The following is a 21913-nucleotide window of genomic DNA, read 5'->3' as shown; positions in this document are numbered from 1 at the left end:
CTGCTGAATCTTTCAGGCTTTCCAACATCCTCTTAAAAGCAGCACTATATTGTAAGAGCTGTCTAGCTAATAGTTTATACAGATGTAGTGTCATCTTGCTCCTTTCATTCATTCAAGAACTCTGCAACTGCTATTTGCAATGGGATCATGCCAGTGCACTTCCTCAATCCTATGGAATAGTCCTTAGATCCTGTCTGGAATCAGAGTTTTCCGAGTTGGGCATTGTGTCATCCCACGGCTGTCTCTTTGCCTCTGGTCTAGGACATGACTTCATGATTGTTTAGCAAGTGCATAGTAGAGCTGGAGAACATAGGCTTCTTTTTTCTTTTCCAAAGCTATATGCCACTTGAACTTGTAAAACAGGATGGAAAACACTCTCCATTTGGTGTGCTAGGATCTGCATTAAAACTACTCCTTTCCCTGTAAACTGTCCCCTCTTTGTAAGACAGTTTCCTCTATGCCTCCCCATATTTCTCCAATTATTCGCCCAGAGAATGGTAATGCTGCAGTCAGGCAGCTGTCAAGGTCCTAAGAGATTACTGGATCACACTGATTTTTTTAAGACCAGTGCTTTTCTTTGCCAATAAATGTGTGTTCTGGGGACTCACCTTAAAATGCTGATTTACTAAATACATCCTTTTTACCTGGTATGACTCCTAAGCAAAACAGTTTTGTGAAACCAAGGAAAATTGGTCAGAGTAAGGTTTTTCAGAATGAGTGCTGTTTTCAGATCTCACTACAGTTTTGTTCTCATCTGCTTCAGAACTTACCTTTGAACACAAGCACCACTTTGCTTTCTGTTCCTCCACCTAATTTTCTATTACCAATGAAGACTTCTCCTGCAGTGCTTGCTGCTGGAAGCAGGTGCTCTGCACCCCCTCAGTTCTCTAACCTGTTTCAAGAGGCATTCTAGCGAACACTGACAGGCCATCACTTCACCCTTTTTTCGTCTCCTCATGTTACCTATTTTAACATAGTTTTTCACATTATCAGCCTGTTGTAGTAAGGTTTTTTTTCTTACAAGCCAGTAACATAAGCAGGGACTTAGTCAAAGAACACGCAAAAGAAGCTGCACAACACACGGTATTGCACATTGATTAGCTTTAAAATGAGTAAGTACAAATTACCACTCCATAATGAAACATTCAACTGTATGGAGATTAGGGAGCCAATGATTTGATTTAGTGGGACTTTTCCAAGAGAAAGGTAACTGCACATTACATCTTTAGTGGAAAACATGAATTACGTGTGTAAGAGCAGTACATGAAGAACCACTGCGAGTGGGTCTTTCACCCCTGAACTACTGCACTGCCAGCCTCAAAGCATAAATAAATTGTGAGGAGCAGGTTCAGCCTGCTGCCCACAACTGCGTTTACCAGCAAGGTGGCTTTATATGCTCCAGGGAATGTTGTCTTGTGAGCAGGCACACCAAAATGAAGGTGTTTCATGCCTAATTGTTCAGATGCATGCATGTGTGATAGAGAGAGGAGCACTGATCTAGATGAAGTCTGGCATGTTCACTGCAGCAATGTGGAGGTATTGGCCCTACAAGTTATGACTCTGAAGATACGATGGAAAAGGGATAAATGGATACAGCAACACAAACCACAAAGGGCAAGGATGGGGTGGGTTCAATCCAGCAAGTGCTGCTATCCCAAAAACATAGCAACATTGCAAAGACCTGTGCAATCTTAGTTTTTCAGATGGGTTACCTGTTCATTTTTTTAGCTGCTGTGATGCAGGAAGACTTTTCCTAGAGAAAAGGCATTCATTTATATTTTGTCAATCCCTCTCATATCCAAAGGATTGCACTGTTGCAGTTAGAAGCAGAGCAACGTCAGTGCAGGCAGCAAGGAAGAGAGACCTTAACTTCATTTAGAGAGGGCAGGCAACCCTTACCTCCCACTTTGCCTGTTTAAGTATGTGTGAATCAGTAACCAACTTGATTTGCTCCTAGCATTTGTATGTCAAACACTTAAGCCAACCTTAGGGCAGAAGGTGGGTTATAGCACCATTAGTGGGACAGTAAAGTATCTCACTTCCTCAATAAAAATGCTATTCTGTATTATTTTAAGCTACTTTTATAGTTTTACAAGGTGTTGCTTCCTTTCTAATACAGACATTTCACTCCTACTCCCCACATCAAAAATTCCTCCTTCTAATGCCGTTCATCCAGTGGTAGCCTTCAGTGGTGACGGCAGACCTGCTAGCCTCTTACTCACCTCTTCTGACCTTGCTGCCACAGATTCAACAACACAGTAGGCAAATACTGTAGGCACTGGCTAAGTTAACTCCTTCAGCGCTGAGCAGTTTATGGAGATGCATCCAGCACATCCACTGAGTTTGCAAGTAATGATTTTCTAAGTAAAAAACACAAGATGCTAATACAGCTGTAAACCAATCTATTTCCTAAGCATCTTTGCAAAATATACAGACGTAAATTCTGTTTTCACTCCTTGTTTTCAGAGGTAACACCTATCCTTCCCAGGAAACTCAGGTGCTGAGTCTGAAGTCAGGTCAGCAACTTTCTGAACCATGGTTTCTGTGAAGACTACTTTTTTAGAAGTAAAGTGATCCACACTGAAGACACAGCAGTAGATGATCAAAACACAATAACCTTAAAGGAAAACAAGATTATGTCTCTGTTACAGAGGACTCAGATGAGTCAACATATTCTGCTTGATTTGCCTGGTCTCTTGGGTACCTCTTGGGAACAATCAACTGAGCAAATTGCAGGCAGCAGAAAAGGTTAATATTTCTGCAGTTTGCCACCAGAGGCAACTGCTTTTTTTTAAAAAAAAGATGGTGAAATATTTCCAGATTCGTTTGAACACTTTTTGATATTTAGCCTTTTCAGAAAATGAGTGTTCCAGACAACAGCATAAAGCTAATATGGGTCTTTGTTGCATGGGATCTTTCAGGTAAAATACCCCAGCTTCTGTTCTTGTTATGTAATATAAGGATAAATTGAGAGTGTAACAGGCTCCTTAGACATGTACAAAGCTTTTTATGCATGAATCATGCATGGCAGTGGGCCCCACTGTTTAAATAGTAGGAGCAAAAGCTAAAAAAAATAATCATGAACATGGAAAACTATAGTTTGTATTGAAGATTGCGTACAATCTTGAAAAACTCACTAGGTAAAAAATGTTTCAGAGAAAGGAGGACAAAATGCCTACTGGCTTTTGTGGATTCCCTTTCTTCATATAGACATTTCCCACAGCCGAGTCATGCCAGTTTAATCAGCTCCCACATACTAAATCCCCCTCTGTGCTGTGTTTGCTCATTACTCTGCATGCATAAGCCCCTAGCTCTATTGCTGGCTAAATATACCTCCCTCGCCGGCTGGTTTGTTTTTGTGTGGCTGCACAAAGAGCTGTCCTAGCATGACTGAGGGAATGACACAGAACTGAAAATAAATGGCAAATGCAGGAGCTCCTGAACATCTCTCTAAAGCACTCAGCAGGTGAGAAGCACATTCATAGGAAGGTGACACAAGGCAATCACCTTGCCCTAGGCACAGGAGGGAATTTAAGTTCTTAATTCATAGTTTGGCATTCTGTTACAGCCAAGTTGTCTGAAATTCAGCATGGTAGATGACAAGCTGAGTTTTAACTGAGGGCCCAAAGCACACAGGTGTTCAGAGACTCACTGAACAAGACAGTGAGCTCTTGTTAAAAGTTTTAATGCTGGAAAGTTCACCAGGCTGAACCAAGCCCAAAGAGTAGCTCTGCCACTTCTGTTTAGGGGCACAGAATCAGGTCTGTTTTTCTCAAACAGCATTCAGAGCAAGCCATAAAATGTCAAAGATTAGCAGTAACTCAGTTCCTCCTAATCATCTTTACCTACTACAAGCTAATCCTTCAGTTTGGGAACAGGTGCAAACAAACACAAAATAGAACCTTAAGGCAGGGTACTACCAGTACTCTGGGGTTGCAGCAGGATGGCAGAGGTGAGGGTTGTATTTCTGAAGGGTCTGTCAAGTCCTGTGTCAATTAAAAATATCTGTTGCATGGGTTTCCATGAAACCGCCTCTCCTGCATCTGCTGATAAGTAATGTCTGCACCTCAAAGATACCATTTCTTTGTGGCACTCACTCTCACACAATAAGCACTTCCTGTATAATCCACAAATGATGATATAAAACAGCAGAATAATCCCCTTGAAACCAGTCATTACCACAGTTAAACTGTTAGCCCATTAACTATCCTCAGGGCTCCCTTCAGGCTCTTAACTGCAGCTAAAACTGATTTTCATGGGGATTATACTTACATAAGGACCAGAGATAGTCTAAATACAGAGTGTTTGTTACCAGGCAGACCAAAAGGTAACCACTGAAGCTCTTCATGGCATCTTTGGTACCAATCTTAACACCCCTATTTGTGAATGCTCTCAGAGTACTTGTTAAGGCAATAACAAGTATTTTCCACAAAAGTAATGCAAAAATAGAAATAAAAACACTTCCTAATTATTCCTTTTTTTGAAGCTCCAAACATATTTAATTAAAATAATCAAAAAAGTTGGTTTCTACTTAGTGCCTTCATAATAAAAAGAACAGCTATAAAAAGAAACTGAAGCTGTAACAGAACAAAATGAGCATTTAATGTTCTTGCAGTGAACTCCCTTCAGACTACTTTAGCAGAGGCCCAGCATTATCTAGTATTTTTTGAAATTCACATTCATTGTTTATTCTTCCTGATGAAAAATTAGACACAGCCAACATTATTGCTTTTATTACAAAATGTAAATAAATTCAAAAATTGTGAATCTGTGTACATTTTAATTAAAAATTAAGTGAACTGTCCGTCCTTTACGAGCTGGTGTCAGATGTGGCTAAGGAAATAGATGAAAAAGATGAGGAAGAAGATGGTGAATATTCATTATTTGTTATTGATGCTTTTTCTTCATATTTTGGTGGTGATTCAGAAGAAAGGTACAGCATTGGTAAAATATCTGAAGGTGAGCTGCTTCCAGAAATTGTATATATGGATTCATAGTCTCTAACAGCAACTGTTCCTTCATCATCAGCAAGCTGTGCTCTACAAAACACAAAACTGTGTATTAGCATAATTCATTTAGCCACAGTGAGTGAAATTTGACTTGATTTACACAAACATACATATATGCATACAATTCCTAAAAATCCCTGAAGCAAAGAACTTGCATAAGTATTAGGATTTCTTTTTGTGGGCTACATTATGACTCATATGAAAATTTTATAATTTCCCTTCTAACCTTTCAGATCATCAGTCACAGCCTGGCTTATGGGTACTAACTGCTTCTGGCTGTGCTATTTCACAATCTTACTAAATCTTCTTTTGATCCTTAGTTCCCAATGTATCTTCCCTTTTGTAGTATATCATATAAACAGTCCCCTTCCTTTATGAAAGACAGTTACTAGACTTAGAACTGCATCACAAAAAAATCACAATCCTTAGCCTTTTGAGATCTTGCATGAAAGGCAATCAAACTTTTATTAGGCATTCCAGCAATCCGTGACAGACATAAGGAGTCATATTCCTGCGCAGAGCTGGAGACACAGAAACAACTGGACATGACCAGACTGCAAAGTTCCCAGTGATAGTCAAGGTGAGCAGCCAAGTATTCACTGTCCTTCTCTAACCATCACAGCATCCAAACTAGCTGAACCCACACTGCTCTGGTAACTTGCTCACCTTGCCCTGGAGTTGGCCCTCAGCACATTCCTTCAGCTGCTTCCCAAGTAAAGGGAAGAACTCCTCATGATTCACTCCCAGAGCTGACTCTTGCTTTTGTACATACATCTCATACATCTGTACCTATACCAATATTGAGTGAGTTACTGACAGAACACTGAGCAATGAACTAAAGAGGCAAGTCACCTTTGTCCAGTAGCCACCAACATAAGAAATGTGTATCCCCTGCCATATTTGGGCTCTTCAACCATGGCACTGTTATGAACAATGAGGCCATTGCTTCTCTTCCATGAAAGTGCTCCGGAAGCAATTTGAACTAGTCAGTATGCCCTGACTGCCGGCAAGTGCTGAACCATGAGACCAGGATTGAGTGAAAAACCCAGAGGTGGTATCAGCTCAGCAGGTATCTGTGAGGACACTGGGAAGCATGGAAGGGCAACAGCTAGAGCACCCCCAGCCAGAAAACACCCAAAGCATGAGGCTAGGCATTCTGGGTTCTGTATTCAAGCCTGAGGTGTTTTATCCACTCCACTGGATACTATCCCAACAAACTGCCTCTTTGTGTACATACATTCACAAGACAGAAATCCAGACAGGTATTAAACCACATCCACATGGTTTTCCAACAATTCCAGAGATGGTGACTCCACCACTTTCCTGAGCAGACTGCTCCAAAGCTTTACAAACCTTTCCATGAAAAAAACCTTCCTGAGAGCTAAGATAAACTGGCACAGCTTAAGGCCATTTCCTCTTGTCCAGTCATTTGTTACCTGGCAAAAGAGGCCAACCCCCATCTTGCCACACCCTCCTTTCCTTGAAGAGAACAATAAGGTCTCCCTCAAGCCTCCTTTTCTCCAGACTGAAAAACTCCAGCTCCCTCAGCCACTCCTCACAGGACTTGTGCTTCAGATCTTTCATCAGCTGTGCTGCTCTTTTGTCATGCTCCAGGACCTCAGTGTCTTTCTCCTCACAAAGGGCCCAAAACGGAACCACAGAATCCTAGAATAGCCTGGGTTGGAAGGGATCATTAAAAGATCATTTAGTTCCAACCTCCCATGCTTTCAACAGGGACATCTTTCACGAGACCAGGTGATGAGGACCAGGTTGCTCAGAGCCCCATCCAGATCTGGCATTAAACATTTCTAGGGATGGGATATCCACAACTTCTCTGGGCAACCTGTTCTAGTGTCTCACCACACTCACAGTAAAGAAATTCTTCCTAATATCTAATGTAAAATTTCTTTCAATTTGAAACCAATCCCCCTTCCTGCTACATGCTCTTGTAAAAAGTCCCTCTCCATCTTTCATGTACGCTCCCTTCAGGTACTGGAAAGCTGCAATTAGGTCACACTAAAGCCTTCTCTTTTCCAGGCTGAACAAACCCAACCCTCCCAGCCTTTCCTCACAGGAGAGGTACTCCAGACCTCTGTCATCTTGGTGGCCTCCTCTGGACTCGCTCCAACAGTTCCATGTCCTTCCTGTGCTGGGACCCCAGAGCTGGATGTAGCCCTTCAGGTGGGGTCTCAGCACAGCAGAGGGGCAGGGCTCCTCCCTGGCCCTGCTGCCCACGCTGCTTTGGATGCAGCCCAGGACACGTTTGGCTTTCTGGGCTGTGAGTGCCCATGGCTGGGTCATGTCCAGCCTCTCACCCACCAGCACCCCCAAGTCCTTCTGGGCAGGGCTGCTCTGATCTGTTCATCCCCAGCCTGTAGTGATACCAGGAGCTGCCCCAACCCAGGTGCAGCACCTTGCACATGGCCTTGTTAAGCCTCATGAGATTCCCATGGATCCACTTCACCATCTTGTCCAGATTCCTCTGGATGGCATCCCATCTTTCAAGTCTGACAGCTGCACTGCTTAGCTTGGTGTCATCTGCAAATCCATTCATCTATATCATTAATGAAGATACTTAATAACACAGGTCCGAATATGGACTCCTGGGGGATACCACTTGTCACTGATGTCCACTGGGACTGAGCCATTGACCACTATGACTCTGGATGTAACTGTCAAACCAATTCCTCATCCACCGAACACTCCACCCATTGAATCCCTCTCTCTCCATTTTGAGGGAGAAGGAGGTTGTGGGGAACTGTGCCAAAGGCTTTACAGAAGTCCAGAGAATCGACATCTGTAGCCCCTTCCTTGTCCACTGCTGCAGTCACCCCATCACAGAAGGCCACTGGGTTGATCAGGCGGGACCTGCCCTTGGTGCAGTTGTGTTGTCTGTCCTGAATCACCTCCCTGTCCTACATGTGCACAGCTCTAAGGAGCATCTGTTCCATGATCTTCTCAGGCAGAGGTGAGGCTGACAGGTCAGTATTTCTCAGGGTCCTCTTTTCTGCCCTTCTTAAAGGTGGGTATAATGTTTCCCCTTTTCCAGTCACCTGGGACTTGCCCTGACTGCAGTCACTTTTCAAGTGTCATGGAGAGTGACTTGTCAACTGCCTCTGACTGACATCTACTGACTACATCTACTGACAATTCCCTCAGGACTCTGGGATGCAGTTCATTGGGTCTCACAGACTTATGTACATTCCAGTTCCTCTAAGAGCCATGAACCTGATCTTCTCTTACAGTGGGAGGGACTTTGTTCCCCCAGTCCCCATCCTGCTGTCCATCCATCCTTGAGTGGGAAGAGAGGTTGCCATTCAAGGCAGAGGCAAAAAAGTTGTTGAGTACCTCAGCCTTCTCATCTACTTTTCACCACTCTTCCAGCATTGTTTATCAGGGGTTATCCCTTCTTTGACTTTCCATTTCTGGTTAATGTACCTGTAGAAGCCCTCCCCATTCTTTCTGTCCCTTGCCAGGCCTTGGCCTTCCTCACCCCCTCCCTGTACAGCTGTGCTTCATCTCTAAACAGTTCCTAGCTCACCTGTCCCAGTTTCCACTGCCTGTGCATTTGCTTCTTTCCCTTTATTTTGACCAGCAAGTTCCTACTCAGCCATGCCTGTCTCTTGCCCTCTGTGTCTGATTCCTTGCTCCTGGGGATTGCCAGCTCTTACACTCTATGGCAGAGTTCCTTAAAGATCTGCCAGCTCTCTTTTACTCCCTTGTCCCTGAGGGAAGTCTGTCAAGGGATCCCACTGACTAGGTTCCCAAAGGACTGGAAGCTGCTTTCCTAAAGTTCAAGAGCCAACTTTTACTCCTTACCCAACCCATATCCCTCAGGACTGCACACTCCACCAGGGCATGATCCCTGCTGCCCAGGCTGCCTCCAATCTTGGTGCCCCAGTTAGCTCACCTGCACTGGTGACCAAGAGATCCTGGAACACATTCCCTCTGGCAGGGCTGTCTATCACCTGGTCAGGAAGTTATCCTCCATGCATTCCAGGAGTCTCCTGGATTGCCTACAGCCCTCTGAGCTACTTTCCCAACAGCTGCTGGGGTGGCTGAGTTCCCCCCACAGAACAAGACCCTGCGGGCACAACACCTCCTGTGGCTGAAGCCAAGGTTTTGTCAGTGGCCTGCCCTTGGTCAGGCGGCTGTAGCAGACCCCAGCCACAAGATTCCCTTTGCAGCCTTGGTCTCTGGCTCCTACCCACAGGCTTTCCACCTGCTCATGGGTATTCTTCAGGGACAGCTCTTCACATTCAACCCACCTCTTGATGTAAAGAGCAACCCCTGTCTCTCCTTCCTTCCCTGTCTCTTCTGAACAGCCTGTAGCCATTAAAAGTCACACTCCAGAAACAGGATTCATCCCACCAAGTTTCAGGAATGGCAACAAGTTCACAGCTTTCCAGCAGCACAGTGGCTTCCAATTGTTCCTGTTTGTTGCCCATGCTGCGCACACTGGTGTAAAGGCACCTCAGCTGAGATGTTGGCCATGTTGCCTTCCTAGAGGAACATCCCTTAATTCCTTTGAGATAATTCTCCAGTGTTTCCCTCTTGGCTTCTCTTACCTCAGGAGCCCTTGGCTCAACTCTGTAAGACTGCAAGTGTGTTCCTGTGTGGCCAGCACACTTCAGAGTCAGTGGCAGAGTACCCTTGCAAGCATCTTGTCCTTCTAAACTTTGCCTCTCATCCCAGAGTTTGCCAGGAACAAGCCAGTTATTGCCCCCCTCCCCTTGAAGAGAGGATTTACATGCCCTGGTCCTGCTAGCCACACTATTGTTGCTACACAGCTGGATGCAACTGGCTGCCTTGGCCACCTGGGCACACTGATAGCTCATGTTCAGGTGTATTGACCACCATCCCCATGTCCTTTCCTGCCAGACAACTTTCCAGACACTCATCACCAGCGGCAGTGATGGTGCCTCCAACTGTTACCAAACAGGTTATATTTCTGTAAGAAGAAGTCTATGCAGCAGTAGGGGATGGTGTTAGAAAATTCTTTTAACTCTAGCATAATAGTGTATTATCCCTATATTCATGGTTAATGCTTAGTTTTGTCCCATACAGTGCTTAGCACAAATACCAGAGATTAATGTGGCCTTGTGTTAATTCCCTACATCTGTGACTAATAAGTCTTGCTCCAGCTAACGCTTCCTTATATCAGTGACTAATATGTAGTAGATGGTATCTTAGTTTTGAGAACAAGGATTGTGTGTTGGAGAAAAGAATGATAAGAGAAGTACATTATGACCTGATGACTTATTTGAGATACTCTCAAGAAAAAAAGATTAATCAGAAGATCTGGAACCATATCCAAGCAAGTCCATGGAAATAATTAGCATACATGCATGTATTCAGGAGATATGTATAGTTTCAGGAATATAACCTGGTCCATTAGATTACTGAGCATACATGCTTTGAGGAGAATTCCCCATGCCTCCAGCACTGCTCTAATGTTGGCTTTGTAATGTAACAAATTGGTTGGAGAGTTTTTTTACCGGTTTTCAGTGACACAATATTGCACATACAGTCTTGTAAACTGAAGTCATCAAATGACAGTCCCACATAACCTACTGACTCACAGCTCAAACCCAGCCTGATGTAGGACCATTCTAAAGGTATTAAGTCAAGTCAATTCTGCATCATTAAGGGCCGGAAAGTAAGTTGAGAACTCTAGACATGTGACACCTAGCTCTTCTGGCCAGATCTAGCTCTAACTTCTAGTATGTGGCCCTTGTAGAAACCTCTTTCACCCTCAAGTTAGCAGCCCACTAGTGGTAACCCACAGGGGCTAAATAACCCTGCAAGTTCTTGTGGCACAGGCAAGTCTTTGGTAAGCTGGCAGCTCCTGTTCCCTGAACTTGTTGGGGTCAAGATCAGGCAATTCAGTTACAATCCACATATGTAAGGAATGGCTGCAAGGATAAGGTACATATTGAGATGAAACTGGCTTTTCATCCTTCTTTACCAGCACTCTGGAGCCTCCTGCAATATCAAGGTATCCTTTAATCTCGACACATGGCCACAGCAGGAACAAGGCAGACCAGCACAGCAGGTCTCTCTTCCTCAAGGCAGAGAGATATAAGGGACACAGGAGAACGGAACACATTGGCAGAAAAAGTAACATTCCCAGGGTCTGTGGGTAGGGGTCATAAAATACTGCTGCTCTGTTTCTACAGACTCCTAAAACCTGGCAATATGGATATCATGTCACTGCTGCACTGCTGTCAGCAGCACCTTCTCTTGGACAATCTGTGGAAGAAATCTACGAAGGGCCAATGATTTAAGACTTTGTTTTCACTTCAGAAGCTCTTTCCAGTCACAATAATAATTTAATCCTCAAAAAGGACACAGCAGTTTGTAGTTCCCCTAGTATACTACAGTATTTTAATGCCAATTCAAGTGAAGTATCTGAAGTAAGTTGAGTTATGTACTAGAAAACTTTGTCATGCCTAGTAGCTCATTCACAGTGTTATGTAAGAACAGGGTCTTCGATACCTAAAGAAAGAGCTCAAATTTCTAAAGTCAGAGATGAACACAGTCTTACCCATCACTGAAGATAGAGTGGTATGGTGGAGGATTTTCACTTGTAGGCAAAACACTTGACATAAGACAGTGTGTCACAGTTGGTGACATAGGGTCAGCAAAATAAGGAGGTGGTGGGGGTGGGAATACCATCACAGCATCACCTATGGGAAAAACCACCAATTACTACCTCTGAAAAACGGAGCCCCTCTGTTTATATTAACAGTATCCTAGAATTTTTACTTGCCTAGCTTTTAAGATAAAGTGCAATGATCCCACATACAGAATTGTTACATTCTGGGCTGTCAGACTAAGTTGGAGGTACATTCAAAACCTAAATAATCCCAAAATAAAGCTGCAACGTATTTATAAATGAAGGATTTCATTTAGACAATAGAGTTGAGGAAGGGGAGTGTTCTATCTAGCTAAGAGACACAAACATGGTTGTGTCTACAAAAAGCAGAAGTGCAAAGCACACAGTTACTGTTGGACCACTTAAGGGTAGGAAAGTACTGAGTTTCCTTCCCACACCTAAAATAAGTAATTTTAAGTTTCTCTGTATGTACTGAAGCTCTATAATGGCAGTCATTAATGGTTCTGAGGACTGATTTTGTGCGCCATGACAGTTTCCCTACAAAGTTACATGTAGTTCAAACCACACTAACCATGACTTGATACATAGTTCACTACTTCAGACTATTGTGCAGGAAAAAATCTACCAATTTTCATTCTGCAACTGAACAGGTTACAAATTTTTTTTTTAAACAGAAAGTTTGTATCATTCAGTGAGCTGGCATAATTTACATACACATTCACAGCTGCCTGGCACCTTTTCTTACTTCGTAATTTGTGTGCTGGGACAGATCAGAGAACATCAAAATGGTTGAATTGTGAGGTGGGGGGCGTTTTCTAGCTAAGTCAGCACTGTTCCAGAACAACATTATGCCAACCAGACCTCAGCCTTCAGCCCTTCAGTTTTACTTTTCCTTAAAGTCTAAAAGTATAAAAAGAATCTACTAATTTTGCTTTCTTGCATTTAAAGACAATCTGAATTCCCTCCTATTAATTTATGTTGGTGGCTGGAAAACTGACTTCAAACTCTCTGTTTCCTGAGTGTCACCAGGTCTACACATTTCCTTGAATTTCATAATGAATTTCAGGTCCAGTCAGTCAAACAGCAATGAAACAACACTATGACTGACTCATCCATCAATGAATTTATCAGAATAATCAAAGTTATCAGAACAACCTATGCATGCAATGTAGTCATTGGGCACTAAAACCAGGGCCATATGCAGGGTGTTACACCCTGCTAACACACCACATTTGCTCAAATACTGTGAGATTAACAGAGGCATCTTATAATTATATATCTGACTGATTGAGGATGCGGCCACAATTTAAAAAATACAATACACTGTTATGAATCGGAATCTTCTGTTTAAGGGGTCAGAGCTCAAGGCTAAATATAGTCATAGAAGTCTGTGATCTGCAGTGTCAATTACACCATTTGAGAACAGAATTGGGGTTAGACTCATTTGTGTCAGATTATGTTGCTTTACACAGTCAGACCTTTCCTTTTACGCCAAGAGAGATTCTGCCTTTTTGAGAAAGGTAACTGAACTGACCATACAGAAAGCATATGAGACAAAGCAACATTATTCTATTTTGGCTGTCTTGACATGGCAGAACTGACATGCTTAGAGCTCAAATAAGTAGTATCCAGAAGTAAATTACTAGTGGAAGAAAACCCTTACTAATTTCCAACATTTGTAAAGTTCCAACATTTTTTACCCACCTACTGTAACCTGAAAAGACTCGTGATTCTGAGGATGTTCTTCACCTTCACAGGATTCTTGGTTGAGATTTAAGTTTTGCTTCTTTTTAACATGAGCTATCACGAAGAAACACAACCCAGTGAGCACAATCAAAGGTCCCATGATTTGAAGTGACAGGAATCCACAGCCCTGGAGGTCCACATCAGAATTGCCAGTGTGGTTGAGCTGCATCGTATGCCAGCCAGGGCTGCAACCAGGAACCCAAATGCCCAGGATGCTAATTAGCATTCCACTGGTTAAAAACAGGAATCCAAATATGAGAAACTGGGCAAACTGACAGTTCCCATGACAAAAAACAAGGCTGTACACCTGCTCATTTTGCAACTGTCTTTGTCTTATATACATCCTGGCCCTTGATCGTGCCAGTAAAACACAAACCAGTCCAGTTACAGCCAGCACTGGCCCAGCAGCCTTAAGGACCTCATTACAGTCACTGAAGCTTCCAGATGGACACGACTGGAGAATAAAGACTGAAAGAAGGAATCCAGCACAGAGCAACACAGCTCCAAAAACAAAAAGGAAAAAAATAAGTTTCCCATGTTGTCCATTACTTCCTTCACCTCCTGGTGCAGGAACAGCCACTGGATACATTACAACAGAATCTCCTCAAGCAGATGAGTTGTTAGCATTAAATGGCAGCAAACTACAGTAGACCTGTGAACATGAAAATACACAAACTAAAAGAAGAAAAAACCCCAGCAAGAACAGCTACATTATATTTCTCACTTTTAAATTTGCTCTTCAGTCTTTATTGCATACTCTCTGGTATTTTCTGTTTTGCAGTACCTCCACTATGGATTACAGGGCCTAGTCAAGTTTGCTGATGTTAAATGCCAATGAAAAGACAGAACTTGCTTTACAGTTCAACTTAAACCAACTGTAATTATTGTTGCACAGCTAAATGAATTGTTTCTTTAGAGAAACAGTCTTATGAATACGGGAACATTATTTTCAAAAGTTGAATATTTGGAACAAGGACAGGCTAGCTTTCCCCTTGAAAAGAGAAAGCTACAGGAAATTTCTGTGGTGAACTGCAGGAAGTGACAACTTGTGAGAGATAGTACCTTAATGGAAATGAGCAATGACTACTGGACTTTTTAACCAAGTACACCTTCTATTACATACCTTCTCAAAGCATATAAATCTGTCTTCTCTCTCCTCAGTCAGTAAAGACCTTTCTGTTTCTCTCTTTAAATGAGCTTCCTGTCCTATGCTGCTGCAAAAGCAAGTACTGAGATGATTTTTGGTTCTGTTCTGAAATGACAAAACAAAAAAAAGAAAATAAAAACCCCATTCTGAAGACCAGTTCAAGTCTCACCGATTCCACAGTTAGAGCTGGTAAGCATAGTGATCCTACATTTCCTTTCCACTTCCCCTACTTCTGGATACTTTGTCTGTGCTCCAGAGATCCTTAAAAAGAAATTAACAAAGGCAGCGCCCAGAAGGCTTCTGAGCCCACAAGACTCTAGATTCAGAAGTAAAACAGAAGAAAATAGAAAACAGTGTTGAGGCCAATAATAGCCCATATGGTATAACAAATCTGCTGGATGTGGATTTACTGGGGCAAGAGAAGCCTGACTGAAAGTTAGGCCAGAGTTCCAGTCAGTGAGCTCTAGTAAAAAAAAAAAAAAAAAAAATAAACTCTGCTGTTACCTACAAGGAAGTTTCTGCTACTCTGACACTAGCCTACAGAGCCAGATGGATACCAGTACCACACTCCATGCTGACTAGCAACCATGGACATCCTGGCTAACATCCATCAAAAGCCAACCTGAAATGCAGGGGAGGTTCAGACTATGGAAAATAACAAGTCTCATGGATAGAAAGCCGTTCCCTATCAAGTGTAGGAAGTACTTAAGCACGCTTGTGCTGCAGCATTTTGACACTGCCCTTTTCCCCTCATCAGCAGTCTCCCGTGACAGACAGTTTCAGCTATGTGTTGGATATCTGAGGGCTGATATATAGGGACTGGTGGAGTTTGTCACGGATGGAAGCAGGGAATCAGCTTAGTTACTGCTGTTTGTTAGTCAACCTTTAGCCTTTTCTCTACCAGCTTCTACTGCCCTGCTACTAATTCAGATGACTGGAACCTAAAACATCAAATTAGATTGGATCCTCCTTACATATGCCTCAGGTACACATTCCACAATAAAAACAAGGTATTATGTGATTTCTGGTAGCAAACTGTTGAACATGTGTCAGCCACAACAAAGTTTGTGTCACTCTCCAGTAACTGCAGTGCCCCAGAGGAAGGAAAACAAAACACAACCACAGAACCCACTAGTCACTAAAACACAGCTATTTATCTGCAATGCAAGGCGATCTATTGAGTCACTACTTAGCCAGTTTAAAAGAGTAGAACCCAATTAAAGAACAGGCTGAGCAGATACATGAATAATGAAGTTATTACGTATTTTACCACTGAACAATAAACCAGGCCCCCAAGAGCACAGGGGAAAGCAGAGTACATCACGCAGGTAAAAGGAATAATAAGCACAAGATCTGAGAGGCAAGGGAACACAGCAAGAAGGCCACTGCAGAAAGCAACCAAGTCTCCTTCCCAGCTGGCCGTCCCCAACAGCAAAACTGAGGGACTGCCCCTTAATGCATTCCATTACTGTGAGCAGTTAACTTGTAAACTGTGTCTGGTAAGTGTTTCTTCAGTGTTTTGAATTCAGTCTACTGATAACCCTCTACTAAGATCGGTTTGAAAAACTGCTAACTGAGGATCCCTCAGCAGAAGAGTCAGATTCACTCTGGGGTGAAAAAAAATCATTACAAGGAGCACTAAAGATAGGACAGCGTGTCACAAAAAAAAAATTAAAAAATATCCTGATTGATTTCAAACTGAAGACCTTTAGCTCAGCACACTTTCAATACTGCATGAGCTGGAGTCAGTCTGAAGGCTCTACTTCTGAGCAGAAAAAAATGGATTAGGCTGGTCACTTCTCTGATTTCAGCGGTCTTTGCTAAGTTAATAAAATTCTTTCTGATAACTGCATATGCTCCATTCTCATCAATTATCTGAGCTGGCTCAGACTTCCTGACTTACCAACAAACGTACAAAGCTGAGTAAAAGGCCTCTGAAACACACACATACACAAATAAATAAATATATCTCAGCAAAGCCCAGCTTCAGACACAACTGTCTTCAGACATTTTTCTGCTGAGGCATATTAACCATTATAACACCAACACTCTATAATCTGAGTCAACTCAGAATCTTTTCTTTGCAGGGAAGAAAACACGGACTTAAATACAAGCAAATTAGGACAAAACAAAATAATGTGAAGGCAAAAAATAAAAAGTAAATTCAAATATATTTTTGTTACAAAGAAAAGTCTAGAGACTTGTCCTCGTTTCTCCAACACAGTGCCTGCTTCTTTTCCACCAGTCTTGTTGTTATGAGATTAAGTTAAAACACACATTGGAAATTAAGCATGTACATATTTTCTTCATTCTTGCAGGCCACAAAAGAAGGAACATTCAGAACAATCTGTTGTGGTTTTGAAGATGAAAGCCATAGATTTTATCCTGGAAAATCAGGGAGGACTAATTTCCATTTACACTACCATGAAATTTTAACAGAAAACCCAACGTAAGATTAAATTTACTTCCTGTGTTTCAAGAAAAAGTATTTTAACAAAAAAGCAAACCTTTTATTGTCTATGTGCTTGAAATACTTCCACTAGATCTGGTATCTCCACAGGCATATTGCTGTAATGGAATTTTCCCTTCAAACTCAAGTCTGAAAGCAGACATGGAAATAACAGGTCAGAAACCATTAGAACATAATCCAGCAGTGTAGAGGCCATTAAGTACAATGGGAAGAGGGAATTGGAAGCATAGTTCGTAAAGGAAGTCTGGTTATAAGCTTAACCTAAATGATATAGTGCTTTACCTTTTTGTAAGTCAGGCCTATGCCAGGCATATAGAACAGGAAATAACTTTGCAATTTCTTGTCATTTTTCTGTGTAACACTTGTATTACAACTTTCATATTACGGACAACTCCAACAATTTAAAAATACTTCTTCTACAATTCTTCTTGAGCCTTCAGAGTCATATTTTCCAAGATTTCCCCTGCAAACACCAGGGCTACAAATTTACTCCCCCTTATTCATATGAAATTTGATTTCTTCATGCAGACATTATAAATTCAGGAACAGAGAATTCAAAGAAAAGCACTGGAAGAATTAAAACACTGCTGTCCTTCCCAGAGTAGGACCATTCCCCCTCTATTTGCTTGCAAAAGCACACAAATAATTTCAAGCAGAAGTTTTAGGTCTAGTCTGTGTTATTTCAAACACTATAAAACTGTTGCAGTCCACAATGGCAATCCCGTTAGAATTTATAAGGCATCCTTTTCAAGGACTTTAATTTCTCCATTTTTTCACCTATGTTTCCAAATTTTGAACTGCTACTGGGAACTTGCCACTGCCATTTTGTGATTATTTTTGTGGTATTTTTTTTTTTTTCCCCAGGTTTCAAATTAAACCATGACTCCTTATTGGTCAAGTTACTTGTAAGGAAAAATGCTCTCAACTTCATTCAGTTTAACTTCCATATTAGAATGTAAATGGCTTCCTATGTCTAAATTTCCTTCTTTGTTCGTATCTGCTTCTGTACACACACCATTTCCTGTTCTTCCCCCTGGACTGGACTATCAACTTGGCATTCAGAAACACTCATCCATGAGTACAGCTGGTTAAACTAAACTGTAATGTGCAACCTTCATCCCCACGGTGTTTTTAACCACTTATTTGAAGAGCTAGTGGGAAATGCCCAACAGGATGTCCTTTCAGTTTTCTAGTTTTAAGAAACAAGACTACAAGCAGTAACAAGTTCTGAGATGTCAAATACATGCAATTTGATCTCTTATGTATGCAGTTACTAATTAGTGACTGACAGTGGTCTTATCTCCCAGAACGTAAGACTCTGATATCCTAAATGATTTCAAGATTTAGACAGTGTGTGTAAAGATTCCTAAGCTACGAGTGGATGCCACAGGAACTCTGCCCATATGGGTTCACAAAATTATTGTTTCAGCTCACAGTATAGGAAGGGTAATGCTGTGCTGTTATTTATGGCCATTGCAGGTGGGGCCCGAGCCACCTGGAGAAGTGCTGGAAAGCAGCTGCAGTAGGAATTTCCAGGAAGTGGGGTGAATCCTGCCAGTCTCCAGAGACATGTGCACCAAGGATCTTTCTCACCACAAATCAGCACTGTCAGGGATTCTGACTGCCAAACAGAACTGCGTTCTGTAAAGCTGCCAATTCCTGTCCCTTCGGGCTACAAGATAAAAGCAGCTACAGTAAAAGATGATGCACAAATGTTCCTCACTCACTTCACCAGATAAAACACCAACACCACAGTTGGACAGGAGGACCCCAAAAGTCTGTCTGAACAGTGAGGAGCTTGCAAAGCAAAACTTGGTAACCCTTTGACTGGATGCTATGCAGGCAACTAGGACAGCACCTAGACTCAAAAATGAGCTCTGAAGGGTGACATGCTTGTTGGCAGGATGCTTTTTACATGACACACTAGAGGCACACACTAGAGCTGTGGCAAAGCAGCTCCTATATTCTGGAGTACCTGCAAGGAGACGGGAAAAAGCAGACAGATACAGTTAACACCAAAGCTGATGTTTTTCAAACAGGTAATACATGACAGATCAATTTCTGGAAATTCACAGGAAGGTCTGTCCCAGGATGCTGATGTATTTCAAAGCAGCAAAAGGCACAAGACAAAAAGATTTACAGATCTTTGACCACAGGACAGACCATCGTGACCATTAGGGAGATGCAGGGCTCCAAAAGCTACCTAAAGCCATCCTGTCCCAGTTCCCTAAGGCTGGCGTGGGGCATTACGCCAGACAATTTAATGGACAAGCAGCTAAGCTCTACTCCATCTAGGAAGAGCAGCATTCTATGGCACACCCCTCCTCATGCACCAGCCCATCAGGCATGCTCTATTCTAAGTCACTTAGTCTTCTAAGTCACAATAAGGTCTTCAAGACGATGGGCCATGCCCCAAAAGCTGTCATGCATCACACCGGAGCAAGGAGCGATGCAGGGCAACCGCTCCACCACCTCTCCGTGATGGAGCAGCACCTGAACCTCCTCACCTGTGCCTTCCCAGCTGTACGCCAGCACCTGCCACGAGAGTACTGCGTGGCAGAATAACTGCAGAAGCCCCTTCAGTGATACTCCATCCTCCCTCAGGGATGGCGTAGAGGTCACAGTGGGAAAGCAGTGTGGGGAGCGGTGGGCTCTCCAGGGAGGAGACAGGACACTTACTCCACGGATGATTCTCACGCACCCTGGAGAAGGGTGAAAACATGGGAATGGCGGCGGCTGCGGGGAGACGCGGCGGACCCCGCCCGCCCGCCCGCGGCGGCCCCTCGCCGGGGACAGCCGGAGGACGAGCCGCCCGCCCGCCCCGCTCCCGCCGCGCTGCCCCGCTCCCGCGGGACCGCCCGCCCGCTCCCCCTCTCCCACCCACCCCGCCATGGCGGCACAGCCGCAGGGCCCCGCGACCGCCCCTGGCGAGAAAGAGCGGCCGGCGAAGGGCTCCGGGCGCCCGCCCCTTACCTGGCGGCGGCGGAAAGGACGCGGCAGCGCGGCAGGCGCCGCTATTTAAGCACATGCGGCCGGCGGCGCGGGGCAGGGCCGGGCCGGGCCCAGCCGAGCCGCCCCGGGGGAGCGCGAGTGCGGCGGCACCGCCCCCCGCGCCCAGCGCCCCGCCCGGCGGAGGCCCCGACCGGGCCTGCCCGCGGCTCCCCCCGGCCCGGGGGCGGGCGTCGCTGCCCGGCTGGGAGATCTCCGAGCCGATGGGCCGAGTGCGAGTGTTGCTCGCGGGGCAGGGCTGTGGCACCAACTCTGGAGTCCGGGGCCGAAGTCAAGGGTGCCCCTGAAATACCCGTGGCTTCGATGTGAGGCAGGTGAGCAGCCCCCTAAGGATGCTAGTGCCACGTCTCCCGTTTCACAGAATCACAGAATATTCTGATTTTAAAGGAACCCACAAGAATCATCGGATGCAACTCTCCAGTGAATATCCCATAGAGGGATGGAACCCACAGTCTTGGCATTACTTAGAACCAGACTCAGGAGCCCTCAGTGTTGTGGTCAACACCACTTGCCTTACTCCACACATTTGGGAGCTTGTTAGGCAACTTAAAGACAGGCTGAGCTTAAATGTGACAGATTTCCTTCAGTGGTGAGCCGCTTTAGCTGGTGGAAATAGAAGAAGATCCTTCCTTGCCAGGTACATGCAGTGGAAGGAGGAAGAAGCTGGCTTTGGTAGCTGAGACAAGAGAGCTGCGACATGCAAGAAGCAGCTGTGAGAGCAGAAAAGGAGCCAAGGAAGGAAGATCAAGATGGGCCATTTGTAAGTGCTGTAACAGTGGCAGGACCAAGACAACGTGACTAAAGTTTACCAAGGTGGTTAACAGCAGCCTGGTAGCCAGTGAGGTGTGGGGAAACCTGTTTGGGTTTATGTAAGTCAAAACAAGATGAGCCAGAACAGGGATGGAGTGATGCCGGGAAAATATATGGCAGGAGGAAAAGAGAGTGATTAAAGTCTTGCTTGACAGAGAGATAGTTTGGTTAGACAGTAAGATTGGGTGAAAATTCTATGTGTAGCTTTTTGTAGGCAATCTGCATTTGGGTAGAGAGCAAGGGAAAATTGGAATTGAATTGATAACCAAAGAGGGTATGAAAATACATGCTGGGTGTAGGAAGGAGCTTGTAATGGTGTAGAAGGCTTCAAGCTTTCCAGAAGTGTAGGTTCCTGAGTGTTAATGACCCTTTGCTATCTCAACTGTTTGTGTCCTGACTGAGCTACCATTGACTGTAGGGGCTTCAGTCGTGTAACACTCGTGATACTACTGAGAAGGGTCTCGTGGTAAGGAGAGACTGGGAAGTAACAATTCCTGTGTTCTGTGATGAAGGAACTATTTCAGTGAAGGATAAAAAAAAAAGTTTGAAGAACAACAAAAGAAAATGACCTGTGCTTGTTTAAAAACTCAAGCTGAAGATTAATTCTTGCGAAGAATGAGAGAGCATCAAAAGGTAGAATCAGACTGTTTTATGAAGTCTAACAGCAGTGACACAAGGAGATTTAGTTATGTTTATATGTCAGTTTTCTAATGCCTGATTCTGGTTACTTTGTTTTTTCAACATAGAATTTAAATAATTAATAAAAACACTTCTGTGGTGCACATTTCTGTATGAAGTATTTTGTCAGGCTAAGCTTTCTTTGGTTCTCTGATACTATTAAATTATTGGACCGCTGCTGTGATATATGTTCTGTCTCTTTTCCTGTTACATAAATAGTTTTTTATTTTATGTAAATACTTCTTGTACCAAACCTGACATATCAAGAATTTCACTTAAAAAAAAAAAGTCAGTCATAACAATTAGCAGGCTTGTTGGCCAGCATCTACCTAAAAATGATTTCTGTCTACAAAGCCTGTCATCAGCTTTTCCCCTCCATCCACCACTTGGGTTTCTTGTAATCTTGGGCTTAAGGACTTGACCCC

General features: G+C 43.5%; 1 protein-coding gene across 4 annotated transcripts; it reads right to left on the bottom strand.

Moving 5' to 3' along the window:
- Positions 1-4578: 4578 nt before the first annotated feature.
- TMEM171 (transmembrane protein 171) lies at positions 4579-20084 on the bottom strand. Of its 4 annotated transcripts, XM_039567626.1 has the most exons (7): positions 19965-20084; positions 19499-19693; positions 17029-17120; positions 14498-14626; positions 13333-14026; positions 11557-11698; positions 4579-5039 (listed from the first exon to the last, which is right to left on the bottom strand). In XM_039567626.1, exons 5-7 carry the CDS (start codon positions 13961-13963, stop codon positions 4811-4813), a joined length of 1002 nt encoding a protein of 333 aa, XP_039423560.1. In that variant the 5' UTR covers positions 13964-14026; positions 14498-14626; positions 17029-17120; positions 19499-19693; positions 19965-20084; the 3' UTR covers positions 4579-4810. The 4 variants fall into 4 exon arrangements, with proteins under 4 accessions (XP_039423560.1, XP_039423562.1, XP_039423561.1 ...); XM_039567628.1 differs by lacking the exon at positions 17029-17120 and having other exon boundaries at positions 4792-5039; XM_039567627.1 differs by lacking the exon at positions 19499-19693 and having other exon boundaries at positions 4792-5039.
- Positions 20085-21913: the final 1829 nt, after the last annotated feature.

This window comes from Corvus cornix, chromosome Z, assembly GCF_000738735.6.
Source record: "Corvus cornix cornix isolate S_Up_H32 chromosome Z, ASM73873v5, whole genome shotgun sequence".
Lineage (NCBI taxonomy): Eukaryota > Metazoa > Chordata > Aves > Passeriformes > Corvidae > Corvus > Corvus cornix.
The sequence above is the reverse complement of the archived record's forward strand: the minus strand, read 5'-3'. Positions and strand labels throughout refer to the sequence as shown.